This window comes from Drosophila bipectinata, chromosome 3R (genome assembly GCF_030179905.1).
Source record: "Drosophila bipectinata strain 14024-0381.07 chromosome 3R, DbipHiC1v2, whole genome shotgun sequence".
NCBI classification, from domain to species: domain Eukaryota; kingdom Metazoa; phylum Arthropoda; class Insecta; order Diptera; family Drosophilidae; genus Drosophila; species Drosophila bipectinata.
Genome location: NC_091739.1, coordinates 23,575,543 through 23,591,523, shown reverse-complemented (window position 1 = coordinate 23,591,523; position 15,981 = coordinate 23,575,543). Strand labels below are relative to the sequence as shown.

The 15,981-nt window shown below is 38.5% G+C and overlaps 1 protein-coding gene across 1 annotated transcript; it reads left to right on the top strand.

Annotated features, from left to right (window-relative positions):
- Positions 1 to 3,821: 3,821 nt before the first annotated feature.
- Positions 3,822 to 5,606, top strand: LOC108133675 (probable citrate synthase 2, mitochondrial). Its single transcript, XM_017253684.3, has 4 exons — positions 3,822 to 3,982; positions 4,039 to 4,232; positions 4,286 to 5,057; positions 5,136 to 5,606. The coding sequence occupies exons 1-4, from the start codon at positions 3,932 to 3,934 to the stop codon at positions 5,538 to 5,540; spliced, it is 1,422 nt and encodes a 473-aa protein (XP_017109173.1). The 5' UTR covers positions 3,822 to 3,931; the 3' UTR covers positions 5,541 to 5,606.
- Positions 5,607 to 15,981: the final 10,375 nt, after the last annotated feature.

The following is a 15,981-nucleotide window of genomic DNA, read 5'->3' as shown; positions in this document are numbered from 1 at the left end:
CCTGGAGGGAAGTAGAGTGTACAAGATATTGCCATAAAACTAAATTGATGTGTATTCAAGTAACCAAAGCAAAAGGTCGAAAAAATAAAGATATCCAATAATCATACAAGTAATTTATAGACTTTCAAATTTATTATTCAAATGTTTAAAATATTCAAAAGGAAAATATAAATGATAATTTTAAATATTAAAGTCTGGCTGCCGGATTGCACCTAAAGAATAAATCTCATTGAAAGAAATATACTTTGCACCCCCAGCTAGTGGAGTAAATGGGGTTTGGGTAGTCATCAGTCTGAAAGTTCTCGTTGGGCTACTTTCGGTATGTGGAGTAATGTGAGTGCTTCCGCTTCCGCCTGTCTGTGGCGGCATGTATGTGTGCACCACTTCCTGCTGCCTTCAGTTTCCCTTTTGCGCTGTGTTTTTCTTTTATTTTACAAAAAAATTTCAAAATACTTAATACTCAATTTGGCCCACAGATCCACAGCGCAATGCTACAGCAGACGAGGGCCAGAGCATTTGAAGAGAGGGGTTTCGGGTGGAGTACATGTGTGTTGTGTTAACTGCTCACCACTTGGCCGCGTTTCCTTCTCGAAAGAGTAGTCTGTGTGGCAACTGCGAGATAAAAGCGTCTTTAACAAGTTGAATAACTTGTTGGTTCTTGGTACCAGCACAGAGAAAATAAAAGGTGCTGCCTCGACTTTGCAACATAAGTGTTATTAAATATTAAACAACCAACTACGATCCATTTTTCAATACCATTAATCATGAAATTGCACAAACATTTTAGTTTATTAAACCTTTTAAGGAGCTCTTGATTTTGTACTGTGTTCTTCGCCATACCAGTAGCAAACACTTGCCGACCAAATGGTGCTTGAATGTGTTTCACTTTGATTTGCTTTTATTTTTAAAGAAATCCATTCAACGGATGGAAGCGGTCTGTGCTTGGCATAAATCTGCAGAAATACAGATGGAGAAACGGAACTTGAGCCCTTTTATGCGCGGCACTTAACTGCTTAATTACTCATTATGCTCGAGTTTATCCACCCATTTAATCAGTCACTCAATGCTGGCAAAAGCAAGGTAGCAGCGCAGTTAAATGAATAATTGAGCCAAACGGCAATAAAACATTTAATAACAGTCTCGGCTCCCAACAAGCCACTCCCGAGTGTAATTTACGAGCAACATTAATTCCGGCTCCGTATTCCGGACCTGCCCTTCAGACTGCCTCGAGTGCAAATATGTTCCATATTAATGGCAATATTTCCCGCGAATAAACACTTTTTCTATCATAAACAGTAAAGTGCATGCGGTGAAATAAAAAGCTGAGGTTGATAATAAAATAATGAAATATTTCCGCAGCTACTCGAAAGCTAAACGAAGCGTTTTATTGACCAATATATTTAAGGAATATTCATGTATCTTTGGTTACCTTAATTACCTTTTTCATATATTTAAACTTTAAATTTTGTGTAGTATAATTATTATATTTCTCAAGAAATGAAATATTCGTACATATTTATCAATATTTTTCAATGTCCTAAATCCTCTGACCTTTGAGGTGGCCACGTCCTTTCTGTCGATTTGTCAGGAGCACCGACTCACCGTGACCTCAGCACGTTGCAGCCAAAAAAAAGCAGAAAAATCGAACTGACACTCGTAACAGGTTCAACGTGATGTCAACAAAAGCCAACCAATATCAACCTAAGCGAGAACTACTTGACTTTCACTCGCATACACACGTATGTGGGTGAACTTTCATTAGTGGAAACGTCAAAGTTCGAGAAGATGCATGTTAAGTCCTTACCGACATAGCTTTCCTGCTTTTCCAACACAGAAAAAAATCGGAGTAAAGAAAACGAAATATAAACAAAAATAAATTAAGTTCTGTAGAATATTATAATATATTTTAATTAGTTAAATAATTAAATAAATTGTTTTTTTTTATTACATACTCTTGCCTTATATTTTCAGTGAAGTAATGTAAGGCCAGGCCATGGATTGGGTTACTCACAGCAAACAAGAAATTGAAGACAGGGGGAAAAGTATTGTAATTGCATTTGCATATGACATTCCGTTCAAGCTTCAAGAAATATTCATCAAACTGAAAAATGTCACCGAACTTTTAGTAAATTTAACCGAGTAAATGTGAATAAGCCTTTGAAAAGCAAAAACCCAGCGTTACTTCCTCTACTTTGACTTTTAGGAGTTTCTGTGCTTTTTGTTTTTGGGTGAGCAACCAAGTTAATAAAATGATTTTAAACTTTTGCTGCCATGGATGCGACACTTTCTATTATGCATTAAGGCAACAAAATTGTTTCCAACCTTTCGCCCCGTACTTTTTTCCTTTGCCTGAAACTTGCCCATGATGCAACTTTGCAGGACATAGAAAAAACAGAGCGAAATCGGTTGGAAGGTCCCATGGGGGAAGGATCCAGGATGGGTCGAGTGAGATAGATACCGTTGCTGACAGCTGCTTAAGTGCGAAATTCGATTTCGCATTCAAGGGCTTTTGCCTTTCCCAGGCAGAACCAAAGGCGAGCAACAAAAAAGTGCGACGAGACGCGAAAGGAAATTATTTAAACTAGTAATGAAGCAAACACCAAAGCGGCTGCCTGAAAAAACTCACTCTGTAAAATGTATAAAAAAAAAAAAACAAGGGCACTAGAAGAACTTAATTTAGAGGTCTGCCACTTGGGAAAAATATAGTTTAAGTTTATATATTTATTTTGCATAAATGAGTAAGAAAAAACCAAACCAAGTTTATAAATAAATGAACCATAAACTCTATTATAAATTTAAATTCAAAAAGTCCCCTTCCATACTTTTTCGTTTAGTGACTGTAAAACAAAATTCAAAAGCCCCTAAGAGAAATCTCTTCAGCAAAGAGATAAAGCTAAAACAGACTAAAAAATCGTATTTTATAGAAAAACTTTGCTGGCAAAAAAAAATTTTATTTTTGCCATCTGAATAGCTGGCTTAAAACATTTTTTGAATGGCTTAAATGCCACTCAAACAGCCAGGCCGCAGTAGTTTTCGCTAATTGAATGTTAATTAATAAAATAAAAAATATTAGTTCCAGCAAAAAAAAGGGGTATAATGAGTGGCTAACGTCAAAGTGGAATTCTTATTATCTGAATGGCCATTTACGAGCTTCTGGCTAAAACAGTGTTTTCAAAAATAAAAAAAAAATAGAAGCGATAAAGTTTTGAATTTCATTTGACGGCTGTTAGGGAAGCAACGAAAAATATTTGTGTATGGCTGTGTGTGAAATATGTTTTAATTAAAAGCAAAGTTATATACATATTTTTTTGCACGCTGATTGCCCCCAAAGCTGGTCAAAATCAGAACGACAAACAAGTATAAATTTGTTGAGAAGCAGTCATGATGGGAAAAACCGAATAATTCCCCAAAGTGCCAACAAATGGGCCATGGTATTGGGAGTGAAAGTTGCAGAGAAACTACCAACTACACTCACTCACTCGCACGCGTTGGCCTCTTCTCTCTATTATTTAAAGCAATGGTTAAATCCCCCATTGAAACAACAAATAGATATTTAATTTTTGGGATTTCAAACAGAGTTGTCCCCGTTGAGAGCGAAAGTATGGCATCCGCTTACGAGCCACACAAATGGGCCAAAAATGTGTTAAGCGTCCAACAGACACGAATTAGATTTTTTTTGCAGGATAAAGTTTAAAAAAAAGCTTCAGGCTGTGGGTCATAATTCAACTTTACTAATTTGTTTCCATAGTTTTGACATTTTTTCATAAACATACAAAAAAATACGAAAAAATATACATACATAGAAGGCTGTATAGAAACACTCAGATACATTTATACCTCGATTCAATTCACATTCACATTTCTACTCTAAATTCTAATTTCACCAACAATTTTTCTTGTTTTAACACTAATACATTTAAATCTTTTTACCATGAGAAATGGCAGGGCCCTCAATCATAACCTTTCATTTTCAAAGGCATTGGTATTATTATTAATTTGACTTCTTAAATAAAATGCTGAGCTAATATTTACTTTTAGTTGTGCACTAGCCGATCTTATGGCAGTAAAGGTGAAGGAATAAAAGCTAAATTAGAAAAGGTAATACCTCAGCAGCGAGATTATTTTTTGGGTATTAAGTGTCTGCACGGAACGACTAATATTGGCACTATCCCAGTCAACAGTGTAATGGGCGGAATGCGAGGCCTGCCGCTGTTGATTTGTCTAACTTCAAGGTAATACACTGGATTCTTTTTTATAGATTTTTTTTTAAATTTCTTTTTGTTAGCCTACATCCCACTAAAGGTATCTTTTATCGTGGTATGCCGATAAAAGAAGTCTGCGCCAAACTGCCCCGTGTGAAGAAAGGATCAAGCGAAGGTACACCCGAAGGAGCCTTTTATTTTCTTACAACTGGATGTATGCCCACTAAAGAGGAGGCCCAGGACGTGACAAATGAGTGGAATAAACGTGGCAAGGTGCCTCCATTTTGTCTAAAGATGCTCGATGCACTAGATAAAAAGATTCATCCGATGGCCCAGCTTTCTGCCGCATCTGCTTGCTTGAATATGAACAGTAAGTTCGTGGAGGCATACACCAAGGGAGCTAAGCGGGCCGACTACTGGAAGTACATTTACGAGGATTCCATGAATTTGATTGCAATGCTGCCCACTGTAGCGGCGATTATCTACACTAACGTGTTTAAGGGGGGCAAGGGATGTCGCGAGCTGAACAAAGATCAGGACTGGTCGGGAAATTATAGTACCATGCTCGGACTCCCAGACGACGATTTCATCGATCTGATGCGACTTTACATGGTCATCCACGCTGACCACGAGAGCGGAAATGTCTCGGCTCACGCTAGTCACCTTGTGGGATCTGCCCTAGCTGACCCGTTCCTTTGTTTCTCTGCCAGTATGTGCGGATTGGCTGGACCACTCCATGGTCTAGCCAACCAGGAGGTTCTTGTATGGCTGACCAAGTTGCGCAAAGCCATTGGCGATGATCCATCGGATGATGAAATTAAAAAATTTATTGATGATACTTTAAAAGGTGGTCAGGTAAGAGTTCGTTGAATCTCGATTGAAAGAAAAGATAAGGAACAATTACAAAAAAATCAAATGTAAATCCTATCACAGGTTGTTCCCGGATATGGACACGCGGTGCTGAGGGATACCGATCCACGATTCACAGTGCAAAATGAATTTGCCATGAAGCACTGCAAAGATGATCCCGGCGTAAAACTGGTGACTCGCCTTTGGAAAATTGTACCCGAAGTTTTGAAAAAATTGGGTAAGGTGGCCAATCCTTTCCCCAATGTGGACGCCCACTCCGGAGTTCTTCTGCAACATTATTGCCTAATGGAGATGAACTATTACACGGTTCTATTTGGCGTCTCACGGGCTCTTGGCGTGCTTGCCCAACTGATTTGGTCCCGGGCGTTGGGTTATCCCATTGAGAGGCCGAAGTCTATTTCCGCGTCTGACCTCTGCGCTTTTATTCGAAAAGCAGACGAGGGCAAAGACAAGAAGAAAAAATGTTGATAAAATTATGATTATGAATAAGTCTAATAACATAACTAAATTGTAAATAGACGCAAGCTCATCCAATCTTCAGAAAAAAGACCGAAAATGTTTTTTTTTTGCTCTAGAATTTTGAAACTCATATCCGTGTGTTTGGCATTTCGTAATTGCGTTTTCTGGCTGTCATTCATTGGGTTATGTATTCCTAAGACACTTTGATATTTCTCATCTAGACTGTTCTCCACCAGTACTAATTATGGCTTGGAATAACATGTAGCCCATTTCCATTGCTTTGATGTTGGCAAGCTAAAAAAGAATCCAATTTCCATTCCCATAACCATAATTCTGGATGGAATTTAACCTCCAAGCCGTCTTTAATTATTGAATAAGGAATGACTTTAAACAGAGTAAAGAGTCCTAGCCAAATTAAGTAGTGAGTCCCGCTTAAAAATATATCCATTCAAAGCAAAAATGGTATTAATATCTGCAATGACTTTTTCCCTATGCTATTTTCGTCGAATGTATTGTAATTTTTGTAAAAGCATTCCATCAACTGATTGATTTCTGCTGAAGCCCTGCTTTGTTGGGCTTTGGCTCATCTCATTTTGATTCGAATTTGTTTTCCATTTTTTGTTTCATTGGCATGAACGGTTATTTCTATAAGTGATATTTTATTGTTATTTTAGCATTTCCATCATTGTGGATGCATGGTCCTTGGGGTTGGCTAAAACGGGTCCCCAGCTGCCACTCACTTCAATTTTATTCTAGTTTTTCCATGGGAATACGCCTTTTGTCCCACATAGCAAGTGACCCAGTGAAGGAATCAAATCCAAAGGGGTTTCCTAATGGGAAATGGGAATAATTCGAATAATGAAATGGATTTTTGTTTCCTCATGTTTGATTTTCGATATATTAATTGCATTCAACCCATTTTTTGCTCTCTCCGTAGACAAAATATCACCATTATGGAGCTCGTTTTTCCCCAGTTCTTAACTTATTATTAATTGCTCTGAGCACCAGAGGTTTTCAGGGGGCCGAGAGTGGTGCTGGGTGTGTAAATGATAAAAGTTGAAATATGTTTATACAAGTTGGTGGGAAATATAAGCTGAAAAACGTTTTAATGAAAGTATTTAATATTTTCCTGCGCAGTTATTTTATTGTTGAGGGAACTCACACAAAGTTTTTTATTTCAATTCAGAGCACTGCTTGCTTTCTCCACTTTTTTCCCCCTTTTTTTTGGCATTTTTGTACGCATGGTGTCTTTTTGTATCATTTTTTTCAAACATAATTTGAAATTGTTTTGGATGAGGAAAATGCAGAGGCACGCTCAGCTTTGCTGCAGCTTCGGTGGCCTTGGATGCCAGAAAAGGGAAAGCGGATTCCCAGCTTTCGCCCTATCCCCTTGCCAACATATCCTCACATATCCACAGACACACCCTTGCATACGGGCTTATACACGCACAAATTCACCCACTTGAGCACGCACACATCCGAATAGGATGGATGGTTATAAAACACATCCGCATCAACCATGTCCTGTCCATGTGACCGCTGCTGTCCCGCCGCTTGGCCAGACCTAAAAAAAATAAATAAATAAAACAATAGATGACTTTCATATGTATGTGGGAGTGGGCGTGAGCTCGTGAGAGCGTGTGTGTGGCAGCAGTCATATAAAATGTTCGCACATATGCCAAGTTGCTTTCATCCATTTGCTGCAATATTAAAACAAAAGTAATGCGAAAGTGCTTTCCAACCCATCGCCCAACGCTGCCACCCAGAGCTCCTCCATTTCCCTCGAATAAAAACAAAATCGTAGATTAAAAACTGTGCAAAGTTCTTTCTGGCATGCAACTATGTAGGAATTATTTAAAACTGACCAGGGTAGGGCTTGTGCTCTACCCTATTTAAATCTATGTGGAATGGGATATGGGATACACAGGGCTCTAAAATAAATGCCAAAAATGTGTTTCTGGAACAAGGTCATAAAGGGATTTCAAGTATGTTGTAGGCACTAATAGACTAATTCTAGTAAGTAGGTAAGTTATTGATATTCTGTAATACAATTTAATACCATTATCATGTGTACTTACAAACTTAAATAATTATGGGCAACTTTAGTTTAAAAATATTGCATTTGAGATCATTTTAAAGGGAAAGCCTTTATTTAAACCCCAGTTGCCATTTGTGGAATTTTATGAATTTGAATGCCTTGGTCATGCTGTGGGTTATTTCATTAACTTCCGGCAAAATTGCGAAAGGACAACTTGAGTGACTTCCCCAAGGACGGCTCTGAGCAGTTCATATCTCGACAAACACAACGAAAGCTTAAATTTTTGGTTTTTCCTTGTGTGGAAAATGCGAATTTTTCTGTTGGCCGAAAGGGAAGCGGAGGGGGGAATGCAATAACTTCCTTATAGACCGAAAACTTTATGGCTCCGACAGCAGCTGCACTCGACTCGCTATCAAGCTATGTCTTCAACCCCAGTCTCCGGCCCCGCCTTTACTTATTCCCCTGGCCCGGGGATTCTTTCCCTATCCCAATGTTATTGTATTATAATGGTCTCTGGCGCGGGCTGAGGCCGTTGCTGGGCTGCTTGGGCATTTGCGTATGTTCTATTTTTTAAGATATGCAAAATAAGTTGCAGTTGCTTTCGACAAAAGCAACTCTCAGACAAACACATCAGACATTGTGGAATATAACTATGCGCATACACATATATCTTGGTGGGTTGTGTGCTGAGTGAAAAGTTTGCCGGGTACGCAGGAAAATTATAATTCTTCCTGCCTAAACAAAGACTGGGCCAAGGAGGCAAGGACAAAGCGAAAGGAGCAGTAGAGCCAGCAGTAACCGACTGAGTGGCAGTAACTGTTGGCTTCTATTTGACACTTTCCCGGAAGTTTTTTGCATCCGCCCGATACTCAAATAAATTGCAGCTTTCTCATTCACTTCACACACGAGATTTTTTGATTTAAATAAAAATATTTCATATTTTTTGCTGTTTTTTTGTATCCAATGACTTGAATGAGCGATTGTGGTCCTGACATTCGGGTCAAATTTAATGAATATAATCAATAGGCCGTTTGATTATTTATGTTGCATGTTCCATGGCTAGTTGTACCAATTAATTGTTTAATTATTTTCATTTTCAGTTGCCTATTTATTGGCCCATTGAATAAAATGAACACGTGTTAAATAAAACCCCTACAATTATAGGTTAATTAAAAACAATGCATTCTACATCCAGTTATTTCCATTGTTTAATTGCTAATGAGGGATTGCACCATTTGGCAAATTTTTCACTAAATGTTTATTTAATACGAGATGCTCGATAATGCTTACATTATTATTTCAACAGTATTATTGCAGGTATACTGCAAGCAATATATATTGGGCAATCGAATTATAAAATTCTAAATTCCAGGTTCTTTGTTCCGGTGTTTTGAATTCTCTTTAGTGTGCACTATTTCATTTTCCAGTCGAAGAAATATTCGCACATAGTTGCGCTTGGTGGAATGTGCTAAAATTGCCGGCAGGTAAAAATAATTGCGCTTATACCTGGTATTTTTCCTCTGAAGGGAGTTTTCCTAACTTCATGGTCTGGAGTCCTAACCGACAGACACGCAGACGGAAGATGGACTGAATAGTTTCGACTGTGCGCCTGCTGATGCCTTTTCATGGAATTTTCACAGGGGTTTTTCCCACGTTTTGCCTTTGGGTGTTTTTGTTTTGGTTTGTTTCCACTTTATTTGTCTACATTTTGCTCTTTGGCAAACGTGAAACCACTAAAGTTCTTCAACCCTAGTTTCTTTAGTTTCGTTTTGGAGTAACTTTTATTAGCAGAATATTCGGTAAAAAGTTAAAGTCAAAGGTGGCCCAGCTAGAAAGTTAATTTAAAATAATACTGCACTTGTTTTGAACAAAGCACTTGCACATTGCAATAAGGTAAGGTATTAAGGTGAGTTCCACGTGGCGTATGCGCAATTTTATCAGCCACTTAAAAATCACTTCTTTACATTCGATTTGTCGCTTTGTCTGATTGTTCCTGTGCCTTAATTACGTGGCGGAAAAGTTTTTAGCATTGTTTGCTATTTGGCAAACCATTTTTGTCATCGCCAACCTCATCATCCGCGTGCCCATCTGGCTGGGATCTGTTCATGTTCTGGGCTATTGTTCGCTGAATGAGGTTTTGGGTGAATGGACTGCAGTTGTCGCTTATCCTTATCTCCTTCTTGTCCTTGTAATTATCAACGGAGGACGAAGGTGTCCTCCCTCTCCACTCAGGGCCTTTGTTTTCAGTGAGTCAAATCGCGAATTATGCTTTCCACTTGGCTTAACGTGGTCAGGTTGCAGATAAGTCTGTCCTGGGAGGGGCAGCTTCATCCTGGCTGGGTGTTCAGACTTTAAGGATATGAAACTCTGCACTGGCTTTAATTGGGAACTCGCATTCGCATTTGTGGCACGTGCTGTTGGCCCTTTCTTGGCTGCTACTCGAGTTAATTAATTTATTATTGTTCTGGCATTCGTTTAGCAAACAAATTTTGACACAATACAACTGCCGACACACAATAAATTTCTTTCAGGACTGACCTTCTGCTGTTCTTTTTAGGGTTTCATTAATAATTCAGCTCATACAAAACTAAGCCAAACTGCTGAATTGAGTAACCGAAACTGGGTAAATTAAGTTTATCCAACACCATCAGATGTAACATCTGCTTCTATGGAGCTTCTCTCCTTTCAGTCTCGCACCGAGACAAAAATCAATACATTTGGCACTTGTCTGATATATCTCTAGCTATTTGTTTCAATTTGTCAGTCAAGATGACACACCCGGCCCGAAAAACAAATCGAAAATTGAAATTAAAAACATTCAGACAGCCTTGATCAAGAAAAATGTCTCACCACTAATCTGGAAACTTTTTACTGACTTTTGATTTTGGATTTGGAATAGAAACATTTCTGAAACAATTCCAGCATTGTTCTGCTGCTTGTACAATCTTTACAAATGTATTCACAGCTTCTGTTTTTTGTGTCCAAGTTCAGTGAACTTGCCCACTTCTAATTCCCAATAAATTTTAGTTTACTCTTTGACGCCAAGTGTAATTTTTCATTCGATTTTGTAACTACATATAATAAACCAGGCCATTGACTTTTTAAATCCTAATGTATAATTCGAATAGCTTTCAATCTTTATGAAAAGTGTAATGTATGGTTTGATGAAATAACAGTCATGTTATGTTATTCTTTTTTTAGAAAATGCCTAATTAAACATTGTAAATAGAGTGTGAAAAAAAGTAACATTTATTTACTGGACTCTAGTTTATATAATTGTAATTGGAAAACTATGCAGCTACTACCCACTAATATTTATTTAACACTTGCACCCTTTAAACTATTGCTCTTTTCCCTTCCAGCAAGAACTTTGAAATATATTTAAATTACATATTATAGTTAAAACTTTTGTCTGACTGTCATGTGCCCGTCAGCGCACATTCCCATGTATGGCAGCCAACTATAGCAAACAGAAAACTGAAATGCTTATAAAAAGTTTCACAATAAATCAGGAAATTTGGAAAACATTACACACTCCCACACACAGGGCACACATTTTGCAAAAGTGTTCAGCACCAAATGGAAATTTGTTTACCAAGCTGTTGATGCTGGCGGCTGTGCAGTTTTATCTGAAGCTGCTGTACCAACAATTTGCTTTATTTTAGTCGCATAATTTCAAAACACACCATATTTTAACACACCCTGGTTCCTGTGGCAACAACTGCATAGTAAAAATAAGGGCTTCCTATTTTTCATAACTATAGAAGGCTACCTTGATTATTAAAATTTAATATGCAATTATTATTGCGAGACCTAAGGATTGTCGATTTTCTGAGAATTTTTGGAGTTTAAGTAGCTTTCATAGCTAGCTTGTGATGGGAATCAAAGTCCGTGACGAATGAACGACTTAACGATTATGGCGACAAAGAGATTTATCGGCGAACAAATCAGCGGAAATAATACAAACACGCAACCCCAACCCCTAGTCCTTTGAATAAGGAGGTGTGGAAAGGACTAGCCTGTGTTTTATTGAGCACTTGATTGCACTCTCCTATGGGAGTGATTAAAATCGATTCAATCCATACCAGGCATAAATCAGTTAGCCGAAATCTTTGCCCCACCCAGATTCTGTTGGCGAAGGTCAAGACATCATTTTGCCCAGACAAGTGATGGATGGCAAAATATACAAATGTATCTGCATGACTGTATTCATCTAGGATGTCTAGTTGCCTCTTTGGTGACAGTGGGCGATTTTATGGATTGTTTGGAGTGGAGGGGACTAGTTTACCATCCATCATTTACCCCGCCGAAACAAAAAATTGTGTTTGCCAATAACTTTCATTCAGATTGGGGTGATGAAGAGCCTTTTAAATGCAAATATTTTATTTATATTGCATCCGAATGAAACGGAGAAAAACGTGTTATTGATTTTTCCTATTGCTGAACTTGTGAACATCGAAACAACGGAAAACAAACAGACTGTCAAAAGCAGCATCGGATGTATGAGAAATATTTTACACCCAAAAAACACAAATATTTGCATTGGGGTTTTTATTTAGAATTTATTGGTAAGCGATTAAGGCTCAAACTTTTAAATTTCTTAGACAACGGAAAAGGTTTTCAGATAAGTTTGATTTATTAATAAATTTGGTTAAAAATTAAAGAAAAATCTTTAAAAAATTTAAATGTTTGCTTTAAACTGTACTCCTTAAAGAAGCTTAAAGGATTTTATCCTTTCATATGGCAATCTTTAATATTTTTCTTTGCAAGCTGTTCTCTCTCTATTGCTTCGTCTTCATTCACATAAGGGAAATATGATTATGACCCCACTAAGTGGAAAAATCCTTCGCTTGTTGCATTCCATTCAACTCCAGTCGCTTTCCGGCTGCAGCTCCATCTGAGCTCTGCCCCGGTCGCGTCCGACCATAAATATTCATGGGACCTAATCGGTTTATGACTGGCATAATCGCCTGCACTTTGCACGTCTTTTGGTCATGAGGTTGCATTTGCCATTTTACTATTTATTTTTTATTCTTCATTCCAACATATGGCCAATATAAATGAGTATGTATGAGAATATGTTTTAATCTGGAAGAAGCCCTCATTACGACGCATCCGATGTTGAAATTTGTTTACATATTTATTCTGTTGGTATGATAACAGAAAGATATGTTTGCTTAATAAAATATTATGCATATGTGACTTCAATAATAAATACAGATATTATAGAAAGGTTTTTAATCTGGTTAAATAATTGTACACTTAATGTGATTCACGAAGATTTATTTAACTTTTTTTATTCGTATTGAAAAATTCAAGGACGGTCAACTCTTTGATATGTAGCTCACGGAACCGCGAATCTCGTTTCAAATGAAAAATATTCAATAAAAATTGTATACATTGGGTGGCATCTGGCTCCAACAAAATGTCAACATACAAAAAACGCGACGTATTTACGGCGTTTTAAATGAAAGCACGTGTTTAGCAAGTCAAACGACGACAAACGGCGGCACTGATGCCTCAAATATCGCACCTAAACTCACTTTCACAAGCAGCAGCATAAGAATCATCAGTACTGCACCGAAAGAAATGGTATAGGTCTCAAAATATTTGCAATTTTTGGATACAATTTTTTATTGGGGATTATAATATTTTAAACCACATCTAGGACAAATAAATTTTTATTTTTGACCATTTTGAGTACATTTCTTTCTGTGTAACCAGGCTAAGCAACCTGAAACGAGACCATAAAATGGCAAACGCTGGCAATAAAAACTAGAACAACTGCCAGTGCTCTACCAGCAGAAAGGAATAGAACGAGCAGGAGTAGAGAGGGCAGGTGATGGCAAGTGGGCGTAGAAAGCTGGAGTAGCAAGGTGGGGCAGGGCAGCAGCGAACGCGGGCAGGTGGAGCGCATTACTTTGAAAGTACATTGAGCTTGAAAATGGCTTTGTAAATGGCGCTCGACAAATATTTTATTACTAGGGAACAGCAACAATTTACTTTGTTTCCCCCTCGTCCTTTCTTGTTTCTGCCTCAGTGTTGCTGCCACTCGTCCGCAGCTTATTTGCCTTAAAGTTGCACCTTAATTTTAGACACTACAGTACAAGCAGCAGGGGGATAAACTTCCCAACACCCACTCTATAAAAAACTAAACAATTTTATAGAAACCTTTGTAAAGAAAAAATTTAAAACAGAAGCCAGGTAGGTGCGATTTAAAAATAAACTACAGTTGTTGGTATTTGTTTTATTAGCCATATTATATTTCCACTATAGATATGGATAGTCAAATTTTAAATAAACTTTGACACAACAAATTAATGGCATGCATAAATCAAAGCTTAATTGATTATATTTGCAATCGCCGCCAATGCAAATTTTATAATCAATGGCTGCGAAAATCCGGTTTAATTCCTGGTTTATTGGCCAAAATTTCCCGCTAACCGCCACGCCTGCTGCGAAAATGTTATAGAGTATGTTATATCAAGTTAATTTAACAAATTTTCGCTGCACTAGTATTTCGCTACCCAGGGAGCCTAGGGGTGGTGATGCCTAGGGGTTTGGTGTGGGAGAAATAAAACACGCCCCAGGGGAAGTACTGGGGTGGCATAGAGTTATGGAATGTTTCCAAAACGCCAGGAGCTTAGACCTGCGGTTGTGGTTTTTCCAGCTCCGGTTGTGGAACTAGCCCAGGTCCTGCTCTTCTGAGTTCCTGGCTTTGAGTTATCCTTTTCGCGGTTACCTTTTGTCGCCGGGCATTGTTTTAGGAGCGCCATTGTTTCGCGGCCTGGGCATAACGGGGCTCGTTGGGGGCAATGCGGAATTTTTTACTCGCCGGCCATTGTTTGGGTCCTGGCTGAGGTTGAATTTTTTTCGGGCCCCGCCCAGTTTGCACTTGTTGAAGTGTTGACTTTGACGTGGTCAATGGTTGGGTGCCGAAACAACTTCATTACCACGCCCAGTTTCCCAGTTGATTACAATTCAGAAAATTAACGCCCATGTTGAGATTGCTCCTAAATGCGTTGCCAAAGGATATATATCCCATACCCGCCGCCAAGCCAGCACATCCTTGGCGGAGACTCATCCTTGGGCTGGAACGCGTAGTTTGCATTAATTTCGCGTTAATTTTACGCGATAATCGTATTTCTTGACATAATAGTCTGCGAAAGGACCCTGGACGGAGGCTTCCATATTGCTTTAATGGCGGCTAAAATGCTCTTAATGGCGTCTATTTGAGATTTTATTTATGCACTTGAAAATCGCATTGAATCGTGGCCCTTCTTGGCCCCTGAATGTGAAAACTTGCGGATGATACTCATAAAATATGAGCAAGAATTTCAAATAAAGACCTAACTAGCCGCGGATTTATGCGGGTAATTTGGCTTTTTGTTCCAATTGTCAGTGAAAAGAGTAAAATTGTGGTATTTAATTTGATGTAAGTAATGTTTGATATTCACTTAAAGGCTTGCATTGAAAACTTTTCCATTTAAACTTGAATGTATTTGCAATTTTTGGGCCATTCTCACCAAAGAAGGGACAATATTCGCATTTGTTGTAATCAAAAATGCTTCAAATCGCGTTTATTGTGTTGCCGCCGTACTATAACTCGGTCATCTGAACACAGACATAGATTATTGGGAATTTGTTTGCTGATACCAAACTCGATTTCAGATATACTATATATAAAGTGTAGTATGCAGAAGCTGAAATTTGAAGCGCTTTTTCGTTGTAAAACTAAATCGCTTTTGTTTGATTTGCTGTCCATGGCCAGCAGATTAAAAGTCGCATGAATTGGCCCCAGCAAACAGTGGCTGCGTGTTTGAGAGGGGTTTCGGATATTTTTTTTGGCGAAGGGAGTGGGTTGTGGAGCAATGAGCAATGGACCTTCAACAAAATTCTAATTATTCATTGTCGACGCGCCGCTCGCTGACAGCGAAAACAATGAGCGCACTCAACTGTGAAAACTGCAAAAGAGCGCATTCCAAAGCCGGGCAGAAAAAAGATGGAACGAGTCGGGTGAAAGAGATGGCTGCCGGGATGCAGAATGGAGACGGATATAAAGATAGATAGAGATAGTTGCCGGCATAGGGCTGGGGCTGGGGTGTGACGCATTTACTGTCGCACTAAAAATAAAGCTTCAGGGCAAAGGATTCCGCCAGCAATGAGAAACATTGTCAACATTTTTTACAATTTTCTAGTCGTTATTTACCATTGTTTCAGCTACGGCCATTGTAGTAGATACAGAGATAAAGATACGCAGCTACAGATACAATCTTCATTCGAATGCAGTGGCCAATGTAGCCTGGACATTGGTTATGGCAGCAATTTGCAGCATTTAGACCCGAGTCCATTTAACTTTAATGCACTGACTTCAGCTCTTGGTCTGCCATTCAAGTTATCACAGCTTCCGTT